At 57.4% G+C, this 20,684-nt stretch overlaps 2 protein-coding genes across 8 annotated transcripts in view; one reads left to right on the plus strand and one right to left on the minus strand.

Moving 5' to 3' along the window:
* The window catches only part of UBE2O (ubiquitin conjugating enzyme E2 O), a 64,782-nt gene extending 56,542 nt beyond the window's left edge, over nucleotides 1-8,240 (plus strand). For all 4 annotated transcript variants that reach the window (XM_055242095.2, XM_055242094.2, XM_055242096.2 and 1 more), the window contains exons 14-18: nucleotides 915-1,611; nucleotides 1,878-2,014; nucleotides 5,591-5,794; nucleotides 5,891-5,948; nucleotides 6,091-8,240. In XM_055242095.2, coding sequence (XP_055098070.1) covers nucleotides 915-1,611; nucleotides 1,878-2,014; nucleotides 5,591-5,794; nucleotides 5,891-5,948; nucleotides 6,091-6,761 — 1,767 coding nt within the window. In that variant the 3' untranslated portion in view covers nucleotides 6,762-8,240. The remainder of the gene's footprint in view (nucleotides 1-914; nucleotides 1,612-1,877; nucleotides 2,015-5,590; nucleotides 5,795-5,890; nucleotides 5,949-6,090) is intronic.
* Nucleotides 8,241-9,823: 1,583 nt separating this feature from the next.
* SPHK1 (sphingosine kinase 1) lies at nucleotides 9,824-14,730 on the minus strand. 4 transcript variants are annotated; one of them, XM_063617155.1, is made up of 6 exons: nucleotides 14,148-14,730; nucleotides 12,021-12,224; nucleotides 11,537-11,689; nucleotides 11,363-11,457; nucleotides 11,170-11,285; nucleotides 9,824-10,873 (listed from the first exon to the last, which is right to left on the minus strand). In XM_063617155.1, the coding sequence occupies exons 2-6, from the start codon at nucleotides 12,028-12,030 to the stop codon at nucleotides 10,093-10,095; spliced, it is 1,155 nt and encodes a 384-aa protein (XP_063473225.1). In that variant the 5' UTR covers nucleotides 12,031-12,224; nucleotides 14,148-14,730; the 3' UTR covers nucleotides 9,824-10,092. The 4 variants fall into 4 exon arrangements, with proteins under 4 accessions (XP_063473225.1, XP_063473224.1, XP_055098146.1 ...); XM_063617154.1 differs by lacking the exon at nucleotides 14,148-14,730 and adding an exon at nucleotides 12,874-13,142; XM_055242171.2 differs by lacking the exon at nucleotides 14,148-14,730 and adding an exon at nucleotides 12,510-13,028.
* Nucleotides 14,731-20,684: the final 5,954 nt, after the last annotated feature.

The following is a 20,684-nucleotide window of genomic DNA, read 5'->3' on the forward strand; positions in this document are numbered from 1 at the left end:
CACAGTCGTGTGGCCAGAAGATGGGCTCTCAGGTCTTCCTGGTGAGATCTCAGCGAAAGCGTGAGGGGAAAGGCAGGCATTCCACACAGCCCTTGGTGCAGGCCTGCAGTTGGCCCACCAGCCTCGCTTCTCCCAGCAGTCTCTTCACGTCCATCGCTGGGTGCGTGTAGACTTTCACAAACCTCCAGGATTTTCCTGGATTGTCAGCTTACTATACTACGAAGAATGCAAGTTCCCTCCTAAAAGGAGATGGAGACTTTCCTACCACCCTTTCTAGAAAGCTCTAACAGAGAAGGAGAGAAGGGAGAGAGCTGGCCTAGTTCTAGCCCCAGCTGCTGGGTCCTGAGCAGAAGGGCTACACGGGCTCTCCTTCCCTCACCTCCTGGTTGGAGCCACACAGCCCAGCTCTCCTCTCCTGGTCCACACGGGGCGGGAGTGGGGGCGGGATTGGCTTGCCCCATCACCTTAACGGCCATTCCAGGGAAGGCAGCAGGGTGTGTCGGCCCTTCCACATGTCCCCTTCTGTCATATGTTCGCAGCTCCCAGTGCAGCCTCCTTGGCTGCATCATCAGCTGACCCTGCGCTTTTCAGGTGTGGGACTGGGCCTGCCAAGGTCCCCTACAGCCTTGGACAGATGCTGACCAAGTGCACAGAGCAGGAGGGGAGGCTGGAACAGACCACTGGCTGGGGCTTTGGGTCCAGCTGGGGGGTGGGACAGGTGAAGGGCCTCTCCCAGAGACCTAGGGACTGCAAAAGCCAGAGCAGAGGGCAGGGAAAGAGTGGAATGAGGTTGCCAAGGCCTCATGAGCCCAGTCCCCATCAGCTGTGTGGATCAGGGATGCCCAGAGCTCCTCCTTAGTGGTGGGGAGGTGACTTCCTGTCTGTTTACCCTGGTACTTCCCTTCTGCCCCCAGCACTTGTACAACATCGAGTCTGAGATTGAGGAGTCAGACTACGATTCGGTAGAAGGCAGCACCAGCGGGGCATCCTCAGATGAATGGGAAGATGATAGTGACAGCTGGGAGACGGACAATGGGCTGGTGGAGGACGAGCACCCCAAGATAGAGGAGCCCCCCGTCCCGCCTCTGGAGCAGCCGGTGGCCCCTGAGGAGGACAAAGGAGTGGTGATCAGTGAAGAGGCAGCCACAGCTGCCGTCCAGGGGGCTGTGGCCATGGCCGCCCCCATGGCCGGGCTGATGGAGAAGGCTGGCAAGGACGGGCCACCCAAGAGCTTCCGGGAGTTGAAAGAGGCCATCAAGATCCTGGAGAGCCTCAAGAACATGACCGTGGAGCAGCTGCTGACGGGTTCGCCCACCTCTCCGACTGTGGAGCCTGAGAAGCCAACTCGGGAGAAGAAGTTTCTGGATGACATCAAGAAGCTACAGGAAAACCTCAAGAAGACCCTGGACAATGTGGCCATTGCAGAGGAGGAGAAGATGGAGGCAGTGCCCGACGTAGAGCGCAAGGAGGACAAGCCCGAGGGGCAGTCACCTGTGAAGGCCGAGTGGCCCAGCGAGACCCCGGTGCTCTGCCAGCAGTGTGGCGGCAAACCTGGCGTCACCTTCACCAGCGCCAAGGGCGAGGTCTTCTCTGTACTGGAGTTTGCACCCTGTGAGTCAGCCCTTGCCCGGTCTTCGCCTTGCCCCGCCTTCTCGGGGCTCCTGTTTGTGTCACCAGATCTGGGTGCAGGGTGGTTAGTCCCCTCGCCGGACCCCAGCTACTGCCCCAGGGCAAACCATTTCCCTGTGTGGTCACAGTGCTGAGGCCAGCAGCGGCGAGTGGGAAGTCTGTGGGTGTGCTCACCTGTCCAGCCAGGTTTGCAGATGGAGCTCCAGGCCCTCTCCATGAGGGACTGACTGTTCTCTTTCCCCCTCTAGCAAATCATTCTTTTAAGAAAATTGAGTTCCAGCCTCCAGAAGCCAAGAAGTTCTTCAGCACAGTGCGGAAGGAGATGGCGCTGCTGGCTACCTCACTGCCTGAGGGCATCATGGTCAAGACTTTTGAAGATAGAATGGCAAGTAGGCTTGGCATGGGCAGGTGCAGATGTGCTGTGTGGGCACCCAGTGCCCAAGAGGCCACCAGCCTTGGGTCCTCAAACCTCCGGGGCTGACTGGCACCTGCGAGGACACTCACCCACCCACCTTTTACAGGGGCGGTCACAGGCTCAGTCAGGTGAGGGCTGACTCAGCCGTGTGTCCAGGCCGGATGGTTCTTTCTTTCCTCCCTCCTTTAAAAAATTACTTTGAGGCCGGGTGTGGTGGATCACGGGGTCAGGAGATCGAGACCATCCTGGCTAACATGGTGAAACCCTGTCTCCACTAAAAAAAAAATACAAAAAATTCTCCGGGCGTGGTGGCGGGTGCCTGTAGTCCCAGCTGCACTGGAGGCTGAGGCAGGAGAATGGCGTGAACCTGGGAGGCGGAGCTTGCAGCGAGCCGAGATCGCGTCACTGCACTCCAGCCTGGGCAACAGAGCGAGATTCCGTCTCAAAAAAAAAAAATTACTTTGAAATAAGCTGGGTGCAGTGGCTCACGACCATAATCCCAGCACTTTGGGAAGCCGAGGCAGGTGGATCACCTGAGGTCAGAAGTTTGAGACCAGCCTGACCAACCTGGTGAAACCTTGTCTCTACTAAAAATACAAAAATTAGCCAGATGTGGTGGCGGGTGCCTGGAATCCCAGCTACTCAGGAGACTGAGGCAGGAGAATCGATTGAACCCAGGAGGCAGAGGTTGCAGTGAACCAAGATTGCGCCACTGCACTCCAACCTGGGCAACAGAGCAACACTTCATCTCAAAAAAAAAAAAAAATTACTTTGAAATTAATTATATTATGATTGCTTCTCAAGCCTACTTTTCTTTTTGAAAAATTAGAACATTACAGATCCTTTGAGTGGAAATGGAAGAGCTAAAGTTGCCTTTGACCAGACCTCACTTCCCTTTCTCCCCGAATCGTAGGCCTCTTCCCACACCCAGAGGATTGTTGGAAGTTTAGTGGGTCTCCTTCCAAACGGATGACCTTTTTTTTTATACTTTTACATTTTTTATACACTAAAAAAATATTTTTGCATTCTCATATATCACCATAAGTACATAATATTTTGTATGATTTGTTTACACACAGAGTATGTCATTGGACACATCATCTCTAATTTGCTTAAGACCAACCTGTGTTGATTCATAATGATCTAGTTTCTTTCTTTTTACCTGCAAAATAGGATGACAGCATGTGGCCACACCACATTCCATTTTCCCACCCCTCTGTTCGTGGACGGGGCCTAGTGTCTCTGAGTCATGTTTACTGAGGCAGCGTTGAGTGCCTCCTGCAGGAACAGGCGAGCCCGTTTGCCTGCCACCTTGGTTACTCCACAATCCCTTACTGGGCCTGTGCATCGAGCCAAGCACCATGCTAGACTCTGAATCTGAGTCTGAGGCCCCAGTTCTGGCCCTGTCCTGGAAGGAAGGGAGTAAAGAAAAGAAAGAGCAGGGATCCTGAGAGCAGCCAAGCGGGGCGCTGTTGAGATGGGCCCGGAGTAGCCACAACCCTGGAACAGGGCTAGGCAGAGTCCTAAGGCCCAATGCTGCTTGAGATCCTTAATAACGCTTTTGGTTTTTTCTTGGGTTGTAGGAAAATTCCTTTAGAAAATTCTAGCCTGTCTCAGCTCTGCTGAGGGAAGACGGGAACGGTATTTTTTGTTTTGTTCTGTTTTCCCCACATCTCACTCAGGAGAAGAAAAGTAGTGCATTCTCTGGAGCCTCCCAGGGTGGCACCGATAAGAGCACGTGCAGAGGTTCCCTCGCCCCAGCTGGCACTCTGCCCTCCCTGCTTCTCGGCTCATCACTGACCTCACCCATTGCCCTGTCAGTTGAGATCCCACACACACGCGTGCAAATAGATGCACAGATTCTAGATGTCTGTGGAGCAGTGGTCTCCCAACCTCCCCCATGGAGTTCAAACCCTCACTGTCAGCTTCTGGTTGTGAGACCATCCCCCCTTCCCCAGGCCTCACCAGCCTGGAACTGCCTTTCAGCTTGAAACTGCTTGTACTACTTGCCTTGTTGGGGAATAAGGGTTGGAGCAGGTGTTTAGAGGAATCGTTTTGTTTTGTTTTTAAAAGAAGGTTGGCCGGGCGCAGTGGCTCACGCCTGTAATCCCAGCACTTTGGGAGGCCAAGGTGGGCGGATCACAAGGTCAGGAGTTCGATACCAGTCTGACCAACATGGTGAAACCCCGTCTCTATTAAAATACAAAAAATTAGCCGGGCGTGGTGGCGTGCGCCTGTAATCCCAGATACTCGGGAGGCTGAGGCAGAGAATCGCTTGAACCCAGGAGGCGGAGCTTGCAGTGAGCCAAGATCACGCCATTGCACTCCAGCCTGGGTGACAGAGCTATACTCCATCTCAAAAATATATATAAACAAAAAAATAAGAGACAGGGTCTCACTCTGTCGCCCAGGCTGGAGTGCAGTGATGTGATCATAGCTCACTGCAGCTTCAACCTCCTGGAGTCAAGTGATCCTCCCATCTAAGCTTCTTGAGTAGCCTGGACTACAGGTATGCACCACCATGCCCAGCTAATTTTTTATTTTTTGTAGAGATAGGGTCTCACTGTGTTGCCCAGGTTGGTTTTGAACTCCTGGCCTCAAGCAGTCCTCCCACCTTGGCCTAAAAGTGCTGGGATTACAGGTGTGAGCCATCACGTCTGGCTGAGAAATACAATCTTTTTTTTTTTTTTTTTTTTTTTGAGATTCTCACTGTCACCCAGGCTGGAGTTCAGTGGCACAATCTCGGCTCACTGCAACCTCCGCCTCTGGGTTGAAGCAATTCTCCCACCTCAGCCTCCCAAGTAGCTGGGACTGCAGGCATGCGCCACCATGCCTGGCTAATTTTTGTATTTTTAGTAGAGACGGGGTTTCACCATGTTCATCAGACTAATCTTGAACTCCTGACCTCAAGTGATCCACCCGTCTTGGCCTCCCAAAGTGCTGGGATTACAGGCACGAGCCCCCGTGCCCACCTGGAATACAGTCTTAAAGTAATGATTTATGAAGAAAAACACCTGATAAGATAAAAACTCATTTCGAGTATTTCTCTTAGCCAGGGTTCAACGATTCCAGGCAAGGGCCAGGCACAGTGACTGCTCAGGGCTGTAAACCCAGCACTTTGGGAGGCCGAGGCAGGTGGATCACTTGAGCCCAGGAGTTCGAGACCAACCTGGGCAACATAGTAAAACCCTGTCTCTACACAAAATAAAAACATCATCTGGGCGCGGCGGCCCACACTGTCATGCCAGCTACCTGGGAGGCTGCAGTGAGCCAGTATCACACTGGTGTACTCCTGCCTGGGGGACAGAGCAAGACCCTGTCTCAAAAAAAAAAAAAAAAAAAAAAAAAAAAAGGTTCCAGGCTGTTCTGCAGAGAGAGATTTGTCCTTAGCTTCTCCACTGTTGGTGGCATCTGGAGTCCTAGGTGCTGCTCTTCCTGCGTGATCTGCACAGTGTCCTGGGAAAGAGCAGGTGCAGATGCAGATGCCACATGTAGGACACCCCCTTCCACCCCTGCCAACCTTGGCCTCCCTCCCTCCCTACCTAGGACCTCTTCTCAGCTCTCATCAAGGGCCCCACTCGAACCCCCTACGAGGATGGCCTCTACTTGTTTGACATCCAGCTCCCGAACATCTACCCAGCTGTGCCCCCCCACTTCTGCTACCTCTCCCAATGCAGTGGCCGCCTGAACCCCAACCTGTATGACAATGGGAAGGTGTGTGTCAGCCTCCTGGGCACCTGGATTGGAAAGGTGAGTATAGGGCCAGGCCCTCAGCCAAGAAGGAGGAAGAGCCAGTGGTGGATAGGGGCCTGGGGAACAGAATTGATGGTGCCCTGTGTGTTTCAGGGGACAGAGAGGTGGACGAGCAAGTCCAGCCTTCTCCAGGTGCTCATCTCCATCCAAGGTACGGTTGGGCTGAAGCAGGGGTGCGGACAAGGGAGGGCTGGTGGAGGGAAGTGACTCTGATAGTCCCCCTGGCAGGTGGAGGGTAGGCCTGCGTGGTGGGCCTCTCTCACCCACTGAGGGAAGGTGCCCCTCCCCCACAGGTCTGATCCTGGTAAATGAACCATACTACAACGAAGCCGGCTTCGACAGTGACCGGGGCCTGCAGGAAGGCTATGAAAACAGTCGCTGTTACAATGAGATGGCGCTGATCCGCGTGGTTCAGTCCATGACCCAGCTGGTGCGGCGGCCCCCCGAGGTCTTTGAGCAGGAGATCAGGCAACACTTTAGCACTGGTGGCTGGCGGCTGGTGAACCGCATCGAGTCCTGGCTGGAAACCCATGCCCTGCTGGAGAAGGCCCAGGCGCTGCCCAACGGGGTCCCCAAGTCCAGCAACTCGCCAGAGCCCCCAGCTGTAGCCGAGCTCTCAGACTCCGGCCAACAAGAACCTGAGGATGGTGGGCCAGCCCCAGGAGAGGCCTCCCAGGGCTCAGACTCAGAGGGCGGTGCCCAGGGCCCGGCCTCAGCTAGCAGGGACCACACAGACCAGACTTCGGAGACTGCACCAGACGCATCAGTGCCACCCAGTGTGAAACCAAAGAAGCGGAGAAAGAGCTACCGGAGCTTCTTACCCGAGAAGAGTGGCTACCCTGACATCGGCTTCCCCCTCTTCCCACTTTCCAAGGGTTTCATCAAGAGCATCCGGGGTGTCCTGACGCAGTTCCGGGCTGCCCTGCTAGAGGCAGGCATGCCGGAGTGCACAGAGGACAAGTAGCTGCCAGGCGCGGAGGAAGGAGCATCGCTGTGGGAGAGGTCAGCCGCCGCCTGCTCACTCCCCCCCGGAATCACCCCTCTTCCCGTGCCCCTCTGTCCCCACTGCAAACCCCTCACTGCCCTCTGCTCCCCAAGGTGAGTTTGATGCTGAAGTGCAAGAAATGTGTTGAGATGCCGCCGTTTCTATTCTGAAGCAAGCTTTCAACAGGCGGGTCCCCTGTGGCAAAGAAAATCGGAACCCCGTTGCCGATTTTCCATTTGTCACCCCAGCAGAATGTCCGGCACTTGCTCCCTTGCTGTCCCTTCTCAGGTCAGAGGCGGGTGTTCCAGGGCCTGCCACGGGGCTCTCTGGGCCGGTTCCCTGCAGACCCACAGGAGAGCACATGTGCCTTGCATGAAGTGTGGGTTGTGCCAACAATTCCCCTGGTCCCTTTCAACCTGTTCAACTTGAGCCTCCCTGTGTCCCAGACCCTCCTGCTGCCACCGCCACCAGGTCCTCCCTAGTCCCCCAGTGTCAACACTATCCCTTGGGAGTTGTAGCTGCTATCACTGACTCCCGGCCATACGTGGCCCGTCCACCACATTATAGCCCTCAGGCCTGTTGAACTTGCTCTCTAAGAGAGGTTGGGACCAGGCTAGGTTCAGGGTGACGCCCAGGAGAGGTGGTGGCCCTCACACATGCACATGGAGTTGAGGACCAGGGAGCTGCGAGGAAAGCAACAGCTATAGGTGCCTTGCTCTTCTGTCAGAGGCTGCTGGGGGCAGGAGCAGCTGCACAAGGCCAGGGCAAGTGCTAGGGCCCTTCCCCCATCACATGGTCACACTGGGACAGGCGTGCAGCTCACTGAACTCCAAGCGAGCCAGCCCTCTCTTGGACCAGAAGGCCTACTGTCAGCCCTTCACTTACAAACCGCAGGCTCAATCCAGAAGGGGACGGCCGGCGGGGGCTCTCCTAGTGCCCAGAGACAGGCCCAGAGGTTTACAAGTTTTCTAAGCTTTTGATAATGTGAAGCTCCAGGCCGAGAGGATGCTGTTGAGCACATTGCAGCTATGTAATTTTTGGTGTATGTATGTAATATTTAAGGTTGGAAAAAAAAACTTAAAAGCAAAGATACTAACTCTTATTAGAAAAAAAAGACAAAAAAAAAAGCCAAAGCATGATGCGTCTTGTCAGCCTTAAGTGGGCTCCACACCTGTGCTGTGCTGTGACCGCCCAGCCAGCAGAGCTGCGGGAGGACGGAGCCGGACCACACACCGTGGCATTTGGGACCGAGTCAGTATCTTGTTTGAGAAACACCCGGAGTGACTGGTGGGGCTGTGCTTCCCAGTGCATTGTACATGTGGAGATGTGAATGCCTACTGCTTACAATATCTGTATAAAGTGCTGTGTGATTAAACTTTTTTTTACTTGCATTTTTTTTTTTTTTTTTGGCTCATTAACAAGACAAGGTGACACCATTAAACCTCCCTCTGCCATTCATCTGGGCTCCGTTGCCTTTGTGCCTCTCACACACACCCTTCCTGGGGAAGGAAAGACCTTGTTGCCAGGGAAGGCATGTGGCAGTGGGTCCTGGCTTTCCTGGCCAGGTGGGGGCCACTGTGAACAGCACCCGCCCACGCTGCCCTCCGCCTGCCGGATCTGCTTGCATGCCTTCTGTACTTTCTGTCCTGGAGCAGTCCTCTGGCCTCTCCCTGGCTGCTGGTGTGCTCCTCAAGAGCCAGCTTAGAGCAGCCTTCTAGCAGCTGTAGTCTCCAGAGACCTACGACTGACCAGTTCAGCTCCTTCCAGATTCTGGGAGAGCCGACGTCATAGCACCTGGCGGTAGACAGGTGCCACAACTCCTGGACCCTAAGCCAAAATGGTTGCCCAGTTTAGGAGACTTGCATGGATCCCTCCCTGCCACATTCTTTCCACTCCTGCCTGGCACTCCTCCACAAGGACAAGTGGGGAAAAGAGGCAGCTGAGGGAGGTTGGGGGAACCCTAGAGCCCTAGACCATTGTGGGGGATGACAGACTCCTTTTAAAAAGGTAAGATACCAGGTGTGGTGGCTCATGACTGTAATCCCAGCACTTTGGGAGGCCGAGGCGGGCAGATCACTCGAGGTCAGGGGTTTGAGATCAGCCTGGCCAACATGGTGAAACCCCATCTCTACGGAAAATACAAAAATTAGCTGGGCGTAGTGGCATGCACCTGTAATCCCAGCTACTCAGGAGGCTGAGCACAAGAATCACTTGAACCGGGGAGGTAGAGGTTGCAGTGAGCAAAAAAAAAAAAAAGGCAAGATACTGCCATTTGTTACTTCTGAAGTCTCCTGCTCCTTGCCAATTTTTATTTTTATATTTTTTGTGGGGGCGGGGGGCAGTGTTTTTGTTGTTTTTGTTTTTGAGACATTCTCACTCTGTCACCTAGGCTGGAGTGCAATGGCGTGATCTCGGCTCACTACAGCCTCAACCTCCCGGGCTCAAGCGATTCTCCTGCCTCAGCCTCCCGAGTAGCTGGGACTACAGTTGTCCGCCACCACACCCTGCTAATGTTTGTATATTTTGTAGAGATGAGATTTCACCATGTTGCCCAGGCTGGTCTCAAACTCCTGGGCTCAAGTGATCCACCCACTTCAGCCTCGCAAAGTGCTGGGATTACAGGTGTGAGCCACCGTGCCTGGCACATCAGTTTTCTAATGCCCTTAACTCAGATATTTTCCCTTTCCTGCTAAATCCACATGGGGCTCTGATGAGATTTGCTGGGACTAGCTGGTTGTGTGGCCCTGGCTGAGACATGCCAGCTCTGAGCTGCATCCTGTGTGTGGTCAGGCAGCTGGCTGAGCTCTGAGGCTGCTTCAGGTTGGAGCTGCTATAATTATCAGGGTGGTAGAGGCCCCCCCACCATTAGGCTGAACCAGCTCTGGTCCTGAGTCCCCTACCAGAATGACTATGCCTCAGGCCAGTAAAATCCATTGCCCATCCCAGGGGGCACTATTGGCCATCATTAACATTAAATAATATAGTCCTGGCCAGAGCGAGAACCCATTGTCTCCCCAGTCACCAGGACAGGACCAGCAGGCTGGGGATGTCACTTTATTTGGATTTGGTTGGTGGGGTGGGGGTCTCAGAACAAACTAGAAGGCCTTACATAGGCAGCTGGGCCCAGCCAGCTGGGCTCCTGACCCAGGACCTCGTTCTGGCCTGTCCCCCCCAAAGCACAGCCTCCACCTTCTCACCCTTCTCCAGAGCAGTCTCCTCCACCCCACAGGAGCTGTGGACAGGCCCTGCAGCCCTGGGGAAAGAGGAAGGACCCTGCGAGTAGACACTAAGGCACAGCGCGGCCCAGGGGTCACAAGGGCTCTTCTGGAGGTGGCGTCTGCTGGGGCTTCCAGCTGGGTGGGGGATCCACGCAACCACTGACCATCCAGAAGTAGTTTGGGTGCACCTGGCCCTGCACGGCCTCGCTAACCATCAATTCCCCATCCACTGCAAACACACCTCTCCCATCCTTGGGCTCCAAGCGGAAGGCGACCACGGGCACATATACCAAGTAGGGGCATTCATACTCCATATGCCTGCCCTTCTCCATGGCCAGGAAGAGGCGCAGCAGCATGGCCCGAGACACTCCCGCCCGCACGTAGAACAGATGCATGACACCAGCTGCACAGCGGCCCATGGGTGCAGCAAACATCTCACTGCCCAGGTGTGAGTGCAGCAGCGCCAGGACTAGTACAAAGTCCTGGTCGGGCACCACTGTCCAGTGAGAGGGCACTGGCTCCTCCAGTGGCACAAGGTGTGCATCTACGGGGCCCTGCTGGACCACAACGGGGGAGGCAGGTGTCTTGGAGCCGACTCTTCCTACAGGGAGGTAGGCCAGTCGGCCGCGGTAGGTGCGCAGGGCTGCCAGACGCAGGAAGGTGCCCAGAGTGAAGCGCATCTCCCCCAGACGCCGATACTTCTCACTCTCTAGGTCCACATCAGCAATGAAGCCCCAGGCCAGACTGAGCACAGAGAAGAGGCGCAGCCCCGAAGCCGTGCGCAGAGACAGCAGGTTCATGGGCGACAGTAGCCGGCGGCACAGCAACAGCGTGCAGTTGGTCAGGAGGTCTTCACTGGTGACCTGCTCATAGCTACAGGGGGAAACGGTCAGATGAGGCAGGACAGGAGCCCCCATGTATCCCTCCCTTCCTCCTCCCAGGGAGTGGGAGCTGGCAAAGCGCCATGTGGTCCCTGGGGAGTTGGCAGGACTGGTAGGTAACAGATGGAGCAAATGGAAGCAGTCAGCTGGGGTCACCAGGAGAGGGCCCCAGGACTAAGGGAGAAGGGGAAATGGAAATGATCTCGGCCTATGGGAACTTAGACAAGAAAACCCCGCAGTAGAGGGGCACAGACAGGAAACAGGCCCACTCTGGCCCTGGGCTCTCACCCAGCATAATGGTTCAAGGAAGCTGCCAGCGCGTTGCCAGAGCCTGCTGGGAGGCTACACAGGGGCTTCCGGATGGCGGTCTCCCAGTCAGACCGCTCCATGAGCCCGTTCACCACCTGTTGAAGCACACGTGGCCTCAGTCTGGGACGCACCTCGCCAAGCCCCAGGCCAAGCCGTGCGGTGCGGTCCTCACCTCGTGCATCAGCCCGTCTCCAGACATGACCACCAGAGCGTCCCAGCGGCCCAGCTCCTCCGACCGCACCAGCTCCCGCGCATGGTTCCGCCGCTCTGCAGGGAGACCGGCAGCTATCAGGACTGGGGGTCCCCTGACGGGATGCTCCCGAAACCCCCTCCGAGAGGTACTCACCAGTGAGCATCAGCGTGAAGGAGATTTCAGCCTCAGCCAAAAGGGGCTGCACGTGACTCCGGAAGAGCTGCAGGGCCTTGCCCTTGCCGCCGCGCGGGTTCAGCAGCACCAGCACGCGGCAGGGCCGCGGGAGCACGCCCCAGGGGCCGCCCGCTGAGAAAACAAACCCGAAGAGGCCACGTCCGCAACCGACCACTAGGGGGCTACGGGTAACAATAGGGGCACTAGTGTGGGAACGTGGTGCCCGCCACACCCGGGTAATTGACCCTGGCCAGAGGAGCGGCCACTGCTGGGAGCCCTGGGGTGGGGAGGCGGCGCCCCTGCCACCCCCTTCCTTGGCTCAGATTCGGCCGGCTTCTGGCCTCGTAAGGGATAATGTTTCTCTCGATCGTCCACAGCCCCTTTCGTCCAGCTGGGCGTTCCATCATTCCTGGCGAGGGACAGGAATCCCCCTACAGCCCTTCCCAGCAGGGACCCCACAAACCTGGATCCATAACCTCGACCCGCGGCTCCCGCTGCCAGGGGGTCCCCGGCGCTGTGGGGGCGCTGCCCGTGGCGGTGGCTCCTGCCTTCAGCTCCTTATCGGTGCTGCCCAGGCGGGCGTCGCAAGGCCGGCTGTAGGGCTCGCCCTCCCCGCCCGGAGCCGTGGCTGTAGGACCACCGGCGTCATTCCCTGAGGCGGCTGGATCTGAGGGAGAGAAGACAGCGCTGGCGGAGTCCGGGGCCGCAGCTCCCAGAGGTGGGGAGCGCCCGACAAAATCCCGGGACTACGCGAGGGCAGCTAGGTTCCCGGGAGGTCCAGAGAGCTGAGGTCCGGTGCCTCCGAGGGCGCCCCCGCCGTGTGACTAAGCCTACAATCCCTGAGAAGAAGGGCGCCTGCTCCGGGGCTTTCCTCCCTGGGGCTTGGGGTTCGGTTCCGGCCCGACGGATGAGTCAGAGCCCCGTGGCTCCCTCCGACGGACTAGCTCCTCACACCTCGGGGCTGCCAGGGGGATGGGAGTCCAGCTGCGTAAAAATCCCAGAACTTGAGCGGACACTGCCGGGCACGAAGTTCTGGGCGAGGATCCCTGCCCCAGCCATCCAGGTTGCCGTGTCCCCTGCTCGGAGCTCCAGAGCGGTGGGAGCCGCGGCGCGCGCCTCCCAGAGCCCGGCTCCGTTGCGACGCGCGCGGCGCTCGTGGGAACCGCTCCCGGGTCGCGCGAGTGCCGAGCCCGAGCCGGGCCACCAGCTGCCGCCTGCTCTCGCCCAAGCGACAAGTGGCCCAGTTCCCCGGGACCCCGCGAGGGCGGGCCGCACAGGAGCCACGAGCGGCGCGAAGGCAGGGTGGGCGGCCCTACCCAGTCGGTCCGGTCTGCTGGGGAGGCGCCACCGCCGTTCCCTACAGTGGCTTGGGGCGGAACGCAGCTCGTCCCAAGCTCAGCCCAGGTCTGAGGGACTGGAGCGCCCCGCTGGAGCGGACTCCCCGGCCTAGCTCCCTCCGGCCTCAAACTTTTCGCTCAACTTCGCAGCCGGCGCCGCGGTGCGGGGAGGACACTGAGCCTCGGAGCCGGCTTGGCTCCGCCCCGCGCTCCCGGGGGTGGAACCTGAGCCCGGCGCGGCCTTGGCCTCCGCCCGCCCCCGGCCTCAGCGCGCCGCCTCCGTCACGGCTCGCGCCCACGGCCGGGCCACGCGCTGGTTCCCGCCCGGGTCCTAGGAAGCGGCAAGCGCGCCCCCGCCGCTTGTCCTAGGCGTCTGGCTAGAAGGCGGCGCCGCGACCTGGCCTGGTGAGCTGAGGCGACATGCCGCGAGGCGCGGAGTCCCGGGCCCGGCCGCGAGCGCAGTGTCTGGGGCGCGCGAAAGCGACCGCGCAGCGCAGATGGAGGCGCGGGCTCCGCGCGAACTCGTGTCGGAGCGAGCGCCGGGCGCGCGCGGTTCCGCTCTCCCGGGGGACCCTTGGTTTCACCTCGACGCCACGACCTCGCCCCCGCGGGTGCTGCCGGCGCCGGGATGCAGCGCCCCTTTTGCGCGCTCTGCCCTAGCCCACCCGGAATTCGAGGCCCGCACGCCACCCGGGGCGCCTCTCCAGGCCGGGGCGTCTCGCCCGCCGCCCGCCAGCTTCCCTCTTTCTTCCTCCCCCGCGCTCCCACGGAGGTTATTTTTAACTTCCCGGCGTTGCAGCTGGGCCACCGAGCCCGAGGCCGCCTAGCGCGCTGTCCCAGGTAGAGCAGGCGACAGACTGGGGGCTCCGAGCCGGAGAGGAGCCTTGACAGTGTAGATGGGCCTAGGGGCCCTCGTCGGGATTGGAAAGCCAAGCATGGGGTAGGTGTCCCCCGCCCCCTCTGGCTCAGCGTGAAGAAGGGGCGCCGGAAACGCGCTCAGAAGTTGTCACCTCTTTGGAGGCCAGTGGGGACGCGTTTGTCAGTGTGTTTGTGATACACTTATCGCGGCAAGCCACAACGTGTCCGCGAGCACCTCGAGTTAGATCCCTGGGGGGTTACGGCGGAGACGGAGGAAGAAGTTGCCAAGGCCCATTGGTGACCTGCCCAGGTAGGGCCAGATTAGGAGAAACCAAGCCCCTGCGGGAGGCTGCGGGGCTCGCGCGCCCCCGCCGGCCCCACCCGCCCCCACACACCTCTCTCATCGCTTCTTAAAGTCGAGAAGAGGCAGGTCCGGGAGGAGCACGCAGCCAATTAGCCGGGCGGCGCCCTGAACTCCGGCACGCCTCCGCGGTGTCTTCTCTTCCGGAGGACCCAGGCAGCTCGCTCGGCCCCGTTTCCCAACACTTGGGGGGGTCAGACGGGCGGGACCCGAGAGTCCCCGGGCGGGTCGGGGTGCACAGGCTGGGACGCGGGGTCCCTGGGGCCGCAGCTCCGCGCGCGTATCGGCGGGTGCGCCTTCGCCCTGCACGGTCCCCGGGCAGTCCCCGCTGGGTCCAGAGCGTCCCGAGCGCGTTCCGGGAAGGTGACTCAGCGACGCGCTCACGGGTCGAAAAACTCCGAGAAACAGGAACGAGGGGAGGGAGCACGGGCGTCCTCCCCGACTCCTGGCGTCGCGGCGCGTGTCGGAATGATGGGTCCTGCACCTCCGAGCCCGCCACCCCCTTCCCCCAGGAATCCCGCGCGGGCGGGGGAAGGAGCGCTGCAGCCGCAGTGCCGCGGTCATGCGCTGCGGGGACGCGAGCGGCGGCTGTGGCAGGAGGGGGCTCCGCGCGGAAGCCCAGGACCAGATCCGTCCGCCCCTCCCCTCTCCTCTTCCTTCTTCCCCTCCTCTCCCTCCGGCGAGGGGCTTTGGTGCCTAGAAAACGCGAATCGGAGGCTGTGCTCCCTGAGATCTCAGCCTTCGAGGGGACTGGCTGCGGAAACTAGCTGGGGCAGCCTTCCCCTTCTGCTCCCCGCCCCGGAGAGCATTTCTACCAAATCTGAAAAGCTCTGTCATTAGCCATGGTCTGAAGAGGGGAAACTGAGGCACAGGGAAGCACTGTGAGTTCGTGGTGATAAAGCCCACCTGGTTCACGGTCCCCCTTTTTTTTTTCCTCCTGGGGCCCCAGAAAGGTCGGATCCTGCGCCTCCAGGCCCACTACCACCAGCCTTGAGTCCGCGGGGCGGGCGGGGGCGGGGTTGACCGCAAACTGAGTTGGCAAGGGGAGGCGGGGCAGCCTGCTGGGCTCTTAATCCAACAGCCTCCGGGCCCCAGCTCCCCTCCTGGCTCTGGAAGGCCCCGCGGGAGGGAGGCGAAGGGCAAAGCCCTCTGGCCCCGGTTCCAGGCCGCACAATGGGTCCTCTGTCCTCCCTGGCGCCTAACCCCCTGCCCCCCTCACCTCCAAGGCCTTTGCCCCCCTCATTCTTGTCATTCACTTCCCTCAACCCAGGCTGCCTTTCTGCAGACCCGTTTTCCTTTCTCCCTTTCTAAAGAATTTGATCCTATCTCCAGAAACTCCCCCAGCTGCATCCCTGCTCGGAGAGGCAGGATTGGCCAAGAGCAAGATGGTTCCCCTTCTCACGGTAGCGGGTAGGGGGGCGGGCACTTGGATCTCTCAAGCTGCCAGCTTGCCCCGTTTCCCACTGTACTTTACTTCCTTTTTTAATAAAGAAAAAAGGACAAGGCGGGGAGGGGTTAGGGGGGCCTGAAACCCTGAGAGGTGAAGAAGCTTGCACAAGCCTCCAACCAGTTCCCTGCAAAGCAGAGAAGCAAACCCGTGAGCCCAGACCCCACGCTGAGAAGCCAAGTCCAGCCAGAGTTCCCCTCTGGGCCTCTCTGTATCCCAGGCTATTTCTCCCTGAAAGGCAGGTATCTGGGGATCTGGTGCCTGGTGAATTGCTTGCCGCAGAGCTGTGGAGTCTCCCTGAGAAAGAGGAAGCAGCAGGCCAGGCGCAGTGGCTCAGGCCTGTAATCCTAGCACTTTGGGAGGCCGACGTGGGTGGATCGCCTGAGATTGGGGTTCGAGACCAGCCTGACCAACGTGGAGAAACCTGTCTCAAACCCCGTCTCTACACCGGGTGTGGTGGCGCATACCTGTAATCCCAGCTACTTGGGAGGCTGAGGCAGGAGAATTGCTTGAACCCAGAAGGCGGAGGTTGTGGTGAGCTGAGATCGTGCCATTGCACTCCAGCCTGGGTGACAGGGTGAAACTCCATCTCAAAAAAAAAAAAAAGAAAGAAAGAGGAAGCAGCTCCAAGCCCTCCCCAGGCTTCATCCTGAGTCTGGAAACAGCTGAGCAGCCGCTGTGCTCAGCAAGGCCCACCGTGGGCCCGGGAACAGGCCTGGGCCGGCAGAGAGGTCTGATTTGATCACCAACCCAGAGCTTGGCGTGCAGGTGATCTGTCTCACAGGTGGGAGAATTTTTCTATCTTCCCCAGCCTCCCCCTCCTTATGGGCAGCCTCCCCAGGGAGACACACCTGAGAGCCCCCTTTTTTCTTTTCCAGAGAAAGAAAGCAGGCATTCACCTGGCATGGCCCCAGCTCTCCAGAAACTTGGAGTCAAGGCTGCCAGATGGCAAATTACTTGCTTTTATGAGGAGAGGATTCCTGCCATCTCACCCTTCCCTGAAGCTACCTTCCCTAGGAGATTTCAGCTCCCTAATTGCATGGCCTCAAGGCCTTCCTTGACCTCAACTTCTTTCCCTTTTTTTTTTTTTTTTTTTTTTTTTTGAGACACAGTCTCGCTCTGTTGCCCAGGCTGAGGCTGGAGTGCAGTGGCGCGATCTTGGCTCACTGCGACCTCTGCCTCCCGGTTTCAAGCAATACTCTTGCCTCAGCCTCCCGAATAGCTGTGATTACAAGTGTGAGCCACTGCACCTAGCTAATTTTTGTATTTTTAGCAGAGTTTGGGTTTCACCATGTTGGCCAGGCCGGTCTCAAACTCCTGACCTCAAGTGATCCGCCTGCCTCTGCCTCCCAAAGTGCTGGGGTTATAGGCATGAGCCACCACTCCTGTTTTTCCCTTTTTATGGTACTTTACTGCCTAGGGGGTTGCAAGGACCAGGGAAGGGAGGTTCTAGCTCACAAGCTCTTTGAGCTTAGGGGCCGGGCACAGTGGCTCACGTCTGTAAGCCCTGCACTTCGGGAGGCCAAGGCGGGTGATTATGAGGTCAGGAGATCGAGACCATCCTGGCCAACATAGTGAAACCCCCATCTCTACTGAAAATACAAAAATTAGCTGGGCGTGGTGGCGCGCACCTGTAGTCCCAGCTACTTGGGAGGTTGAGGCAGGAGAATCGCTTGAACCCGGGAGGCGGAGGTTGCAGTGAGCTGAGATGGTGCCACTGCACTCCTGCCTGGGGACAGAGCGAGACTATGTCTCAAAAAAAAAAAGCTTAGGGCTGGTCGGGCGCAGTGGCTCACGCCTGTAATCCCAGCACATTGGGAGGCTGAAGCGGTTGGATCACGAGGTCAAGAATTTGAGATGAGCCTGGCCAAGATGGTGAAACCCCATCTCTACTAAAAATACAAAAATTAGTGGGACGCGGTGGCAGGTGCCTGTAGTCCCAGCTACTCAGGAGGCTGAGACAGGAGAATTGCTTGAACCCAAGAGGGAGCCAAGATTGCACCACTGTACTCCAGCCTGGGCAACAGAGCAAGACTCCGTCTCAAAAAAAGAAAAAAAAAAAGCTTAGCGCTGTCCCCACATGGCTTTCCATTCTCAGTTTCCTAGATGTCATTTCCAGGTCGACCATACCAGGCATTGGGGTGGAGGGGGTGCCACATGCCACACGTGGCCGCATGTGGAGATGCAGAGGAGCAGACTGGTCCTGCAAGATTCTTGGCTGCTCGCAGGGAGTGTGTGCTTTGCCCGAGTTTCTGTTTCTCCCCAGTGGTTTGACTACTATGAATGTGTGGTGGGGTGACCCTAGCTCTATCCCTTGGGTGGTCTCCTTGTCCTTGTCCTCCTTGCTAAGGCTGGGGACCCAGGTCTCTTCTGGGCCTCTGGGCTCTGCCTGCCACATGCCCTGACCTCCAGGCTGCTGACTGTGGCTGCAATTCAGGGCGATTCTCTTCAGAGCCCTCTCAAGGTGGCGACCTGCAGCCCTACCCACTCCACTTGTCTCGGCTGCCTGCCCAGCATCTATAGGCATTTGTATTAGTGTCCTGGTGGCTTAGACAACAGAAGTTGACTGTCTCACAGTTTTGGAGGTTGGGAAGTCTGCGATCACGGTGTTGGCAGGGTTGGTTCCTTCTGAGGCTGTGACTCTGTCCCAGGCCTGTGTCCTGGTGGTTTGCGGATAGCCTTTGGTCACCCGTGACTTGCTGCTGCATCGTCCCAGTCTCTGCCTTCACCTGCAGAGGGCCCTCTCCCTGGGAAAGAGTTGGAACTTGTTCTGTAGGGCCCATGGGTCTGTTCTTTTCTACTACAATTGACTCGGAGGGAAAACCAGTGAGTTGTTAGGGCCCTAGTGTAAATCAGTGTTTCAGGTTTTATTTTTTTATTTTTTTGAAACGGTCTTACGTCGTCACCCAAGCTGGAGTGCAGTGGCACAGTCACAGCTCACTGCAGCCTCGACCTCCTGGGCCCAAGTGATCCTCCCACCTCCATCCCCTTTAGTAGCTGAGACTACAGGTGCATGCCACCAAGCCCAGCCAATTTGTTTTTTTTTATTTTTTGTAGAGACGTGGTCTCCCTGTGTTGCCCAGGCTGGTCTCAAACACCTGGGCTCAAGTAATCGTCCTATCTCAGCTGCCCAAAGCCCTGGGATTACGAGAATGAGCCACTGCACCTGGCCAGCATTTCATGTCTTGAATGAAAAGATGTAACAATACCAGGTGTCTTGATAGAAGACAGTGTAGTCTCCCAACAGTACGGGAGGAAAGGGGTTTCTGGCTGCCAGGCCTCCATCCTCCCAGCCTTGCCAAGGTGTGATCTACTGGGAGGGGTTGTTTATGCCTGTGCTGGCAGCCAGACTTCCTGTGCTGCTGCTCCCCTGACTTTCAGATGTCATCTTCCACCTTGGTGTATGGCATCCTCAGCTTCCTGAGCAGATGAGTTTCTTCCCCAGTCTTTGGAAGAGCTCAGCTGAGTGTTGTGTTGGATGGGGTATTAGGTTCCTATTGCTACACACAATGAAAACAACACAAATTTTTTATCTTGCAGAAGGTCAGAAGTATTAGGATAGTTGCTAATACCATTACTTTTAATGCCAAAAAACGCAATTTCCCCAGGCCAGACGCGGTGGCTCACGCCTGTAATCCCAGCACTTTGGGAGGTCGAGGCGGGTGGATCACCTGAGGTCAGGAGTTCGAGACCAGCCTGGCCAACATAGTGAAACCTCCTCTCTACTAAAAACTACAAAAATTAGCTGAGTGTGGTGGTGCATACCTGTAGTCCCAGCTATTTGGAAGGGTGAGGCAGGAAAATCGCTTGAACCTGGGAGGCGGAGGTTGCAGTGAGCCTGAGATCGTGCCACTGCACTCCAGCCTGGGCGGCAGAGTGAGACTCTGTCTCAAAAAACAAACAGGCCGGGAGCGGTGGCTCACTCCTGTAATCCCAGCACTTTGGGAGGCTGAGGCGGGTGGATCACCCGAGGTCAGGAGTTTGAGACCAGCCTGGCCAACATAGTGAGTGAAACCCTGTCTCTACTAAAAATAAAAAATTAGCTGGGCGTGGTGGCAAGTGCCTGTAGTCCCAGCTACTCGGGAAGCTGAGGCAGGAGAATCTCTTGATCCCAGGAGGCAGAGGTTGCAGTGAGCCGAGATTGCGCCACCGCACTCCAGCCTGGGCGACAGTGAGACTCCGTCTCAAAAAAAAAAAACAGTTCCTCCTGCACCAACCTAATATAAGATGAATTGCAGGGCTGTGTTCCCTTGCCTTTTCTAGCTTCTAGAAGCCACCTGCATCCCTTGACTCAGGGCCCCTTCCTTTACCTCGAGAGCCGGCAGCGTAGTATCTTTCAGTCTAGCTCTGTGTGACCTCTGCTCCCATTGACACAACTTTTCTGACTCTGACCTTCCTGCCTCCCTCATATAAGGACCCTGTGATGACATTCACCCCACCCAGAGAACCCAGGACAGTCTCCCCTGTGCAAAATCCGTAATCACATCTGCAAAATCCCTCTTGCCATATAGGGTAACATGACTCACAAGTTCCAGTGATTATGACATGGACATCTTTGAGGGGTTTTGCCAACCACAGATGATTAGGCAAATTTAGTCTGGGAACAGTGGCTTTTGGGCTCCAGAACCTTCATTTCCGATTTCCGACTCCTACTCCCTCCCCAGCTCTACTCAAATGAACACAAACCAGGAACCTGCCTTCCACCAAAGAAGCATTTGTGGAGTGAGGCTGGGGTGGAGACATGTTTCTGTAGACTTTGTAGTGGTTGGTTTATCCAGCAGAAGCCCCTACAAAGAAAATTGGTTTCCATTTTTGAAAATTACCCTAAAGGGAAAAATTGGCAACTTTGCTAAACATAGTAATTACAGGATCACAAAACCCCAACTTTGCACCTGAGGAAGGGGTGGAAGCAGACCAGCCCATCCATCTGCAGCCTGGCAGAATTCCCCACACTGCTTTGCAGGAAGGGCTTGCTGCTGGCACAGGCCCCCTGGGCACGAAATGGAGGTGGGGAGCGTGTGGCCCTCCCAGGTCCTGTCCTGTGCCAGGCTGGACCAGGCCAGCCACACTGAGAACCACAGCTGGCAGGAAGAGCCATTCACTGGGAACGGTCCACAGGCCCCC

Source organism: Symphalangus syndactylus, chromosome 14 (genome assembly GCF_028878055.3).
Source record: "Symphalangus syndactylus isolate Jambi chromosome 14, NHGRI_mSymSyn1-v2.1_pri, whole genome shotgun sequence".
Taxonomy (NCBI): domain Eukaryota; kingdom Metazoa; phylum Chordata; class Mammalia; order Primates; family Hylobatidae; genus Symphalangus; species Symphalangus syndactylus.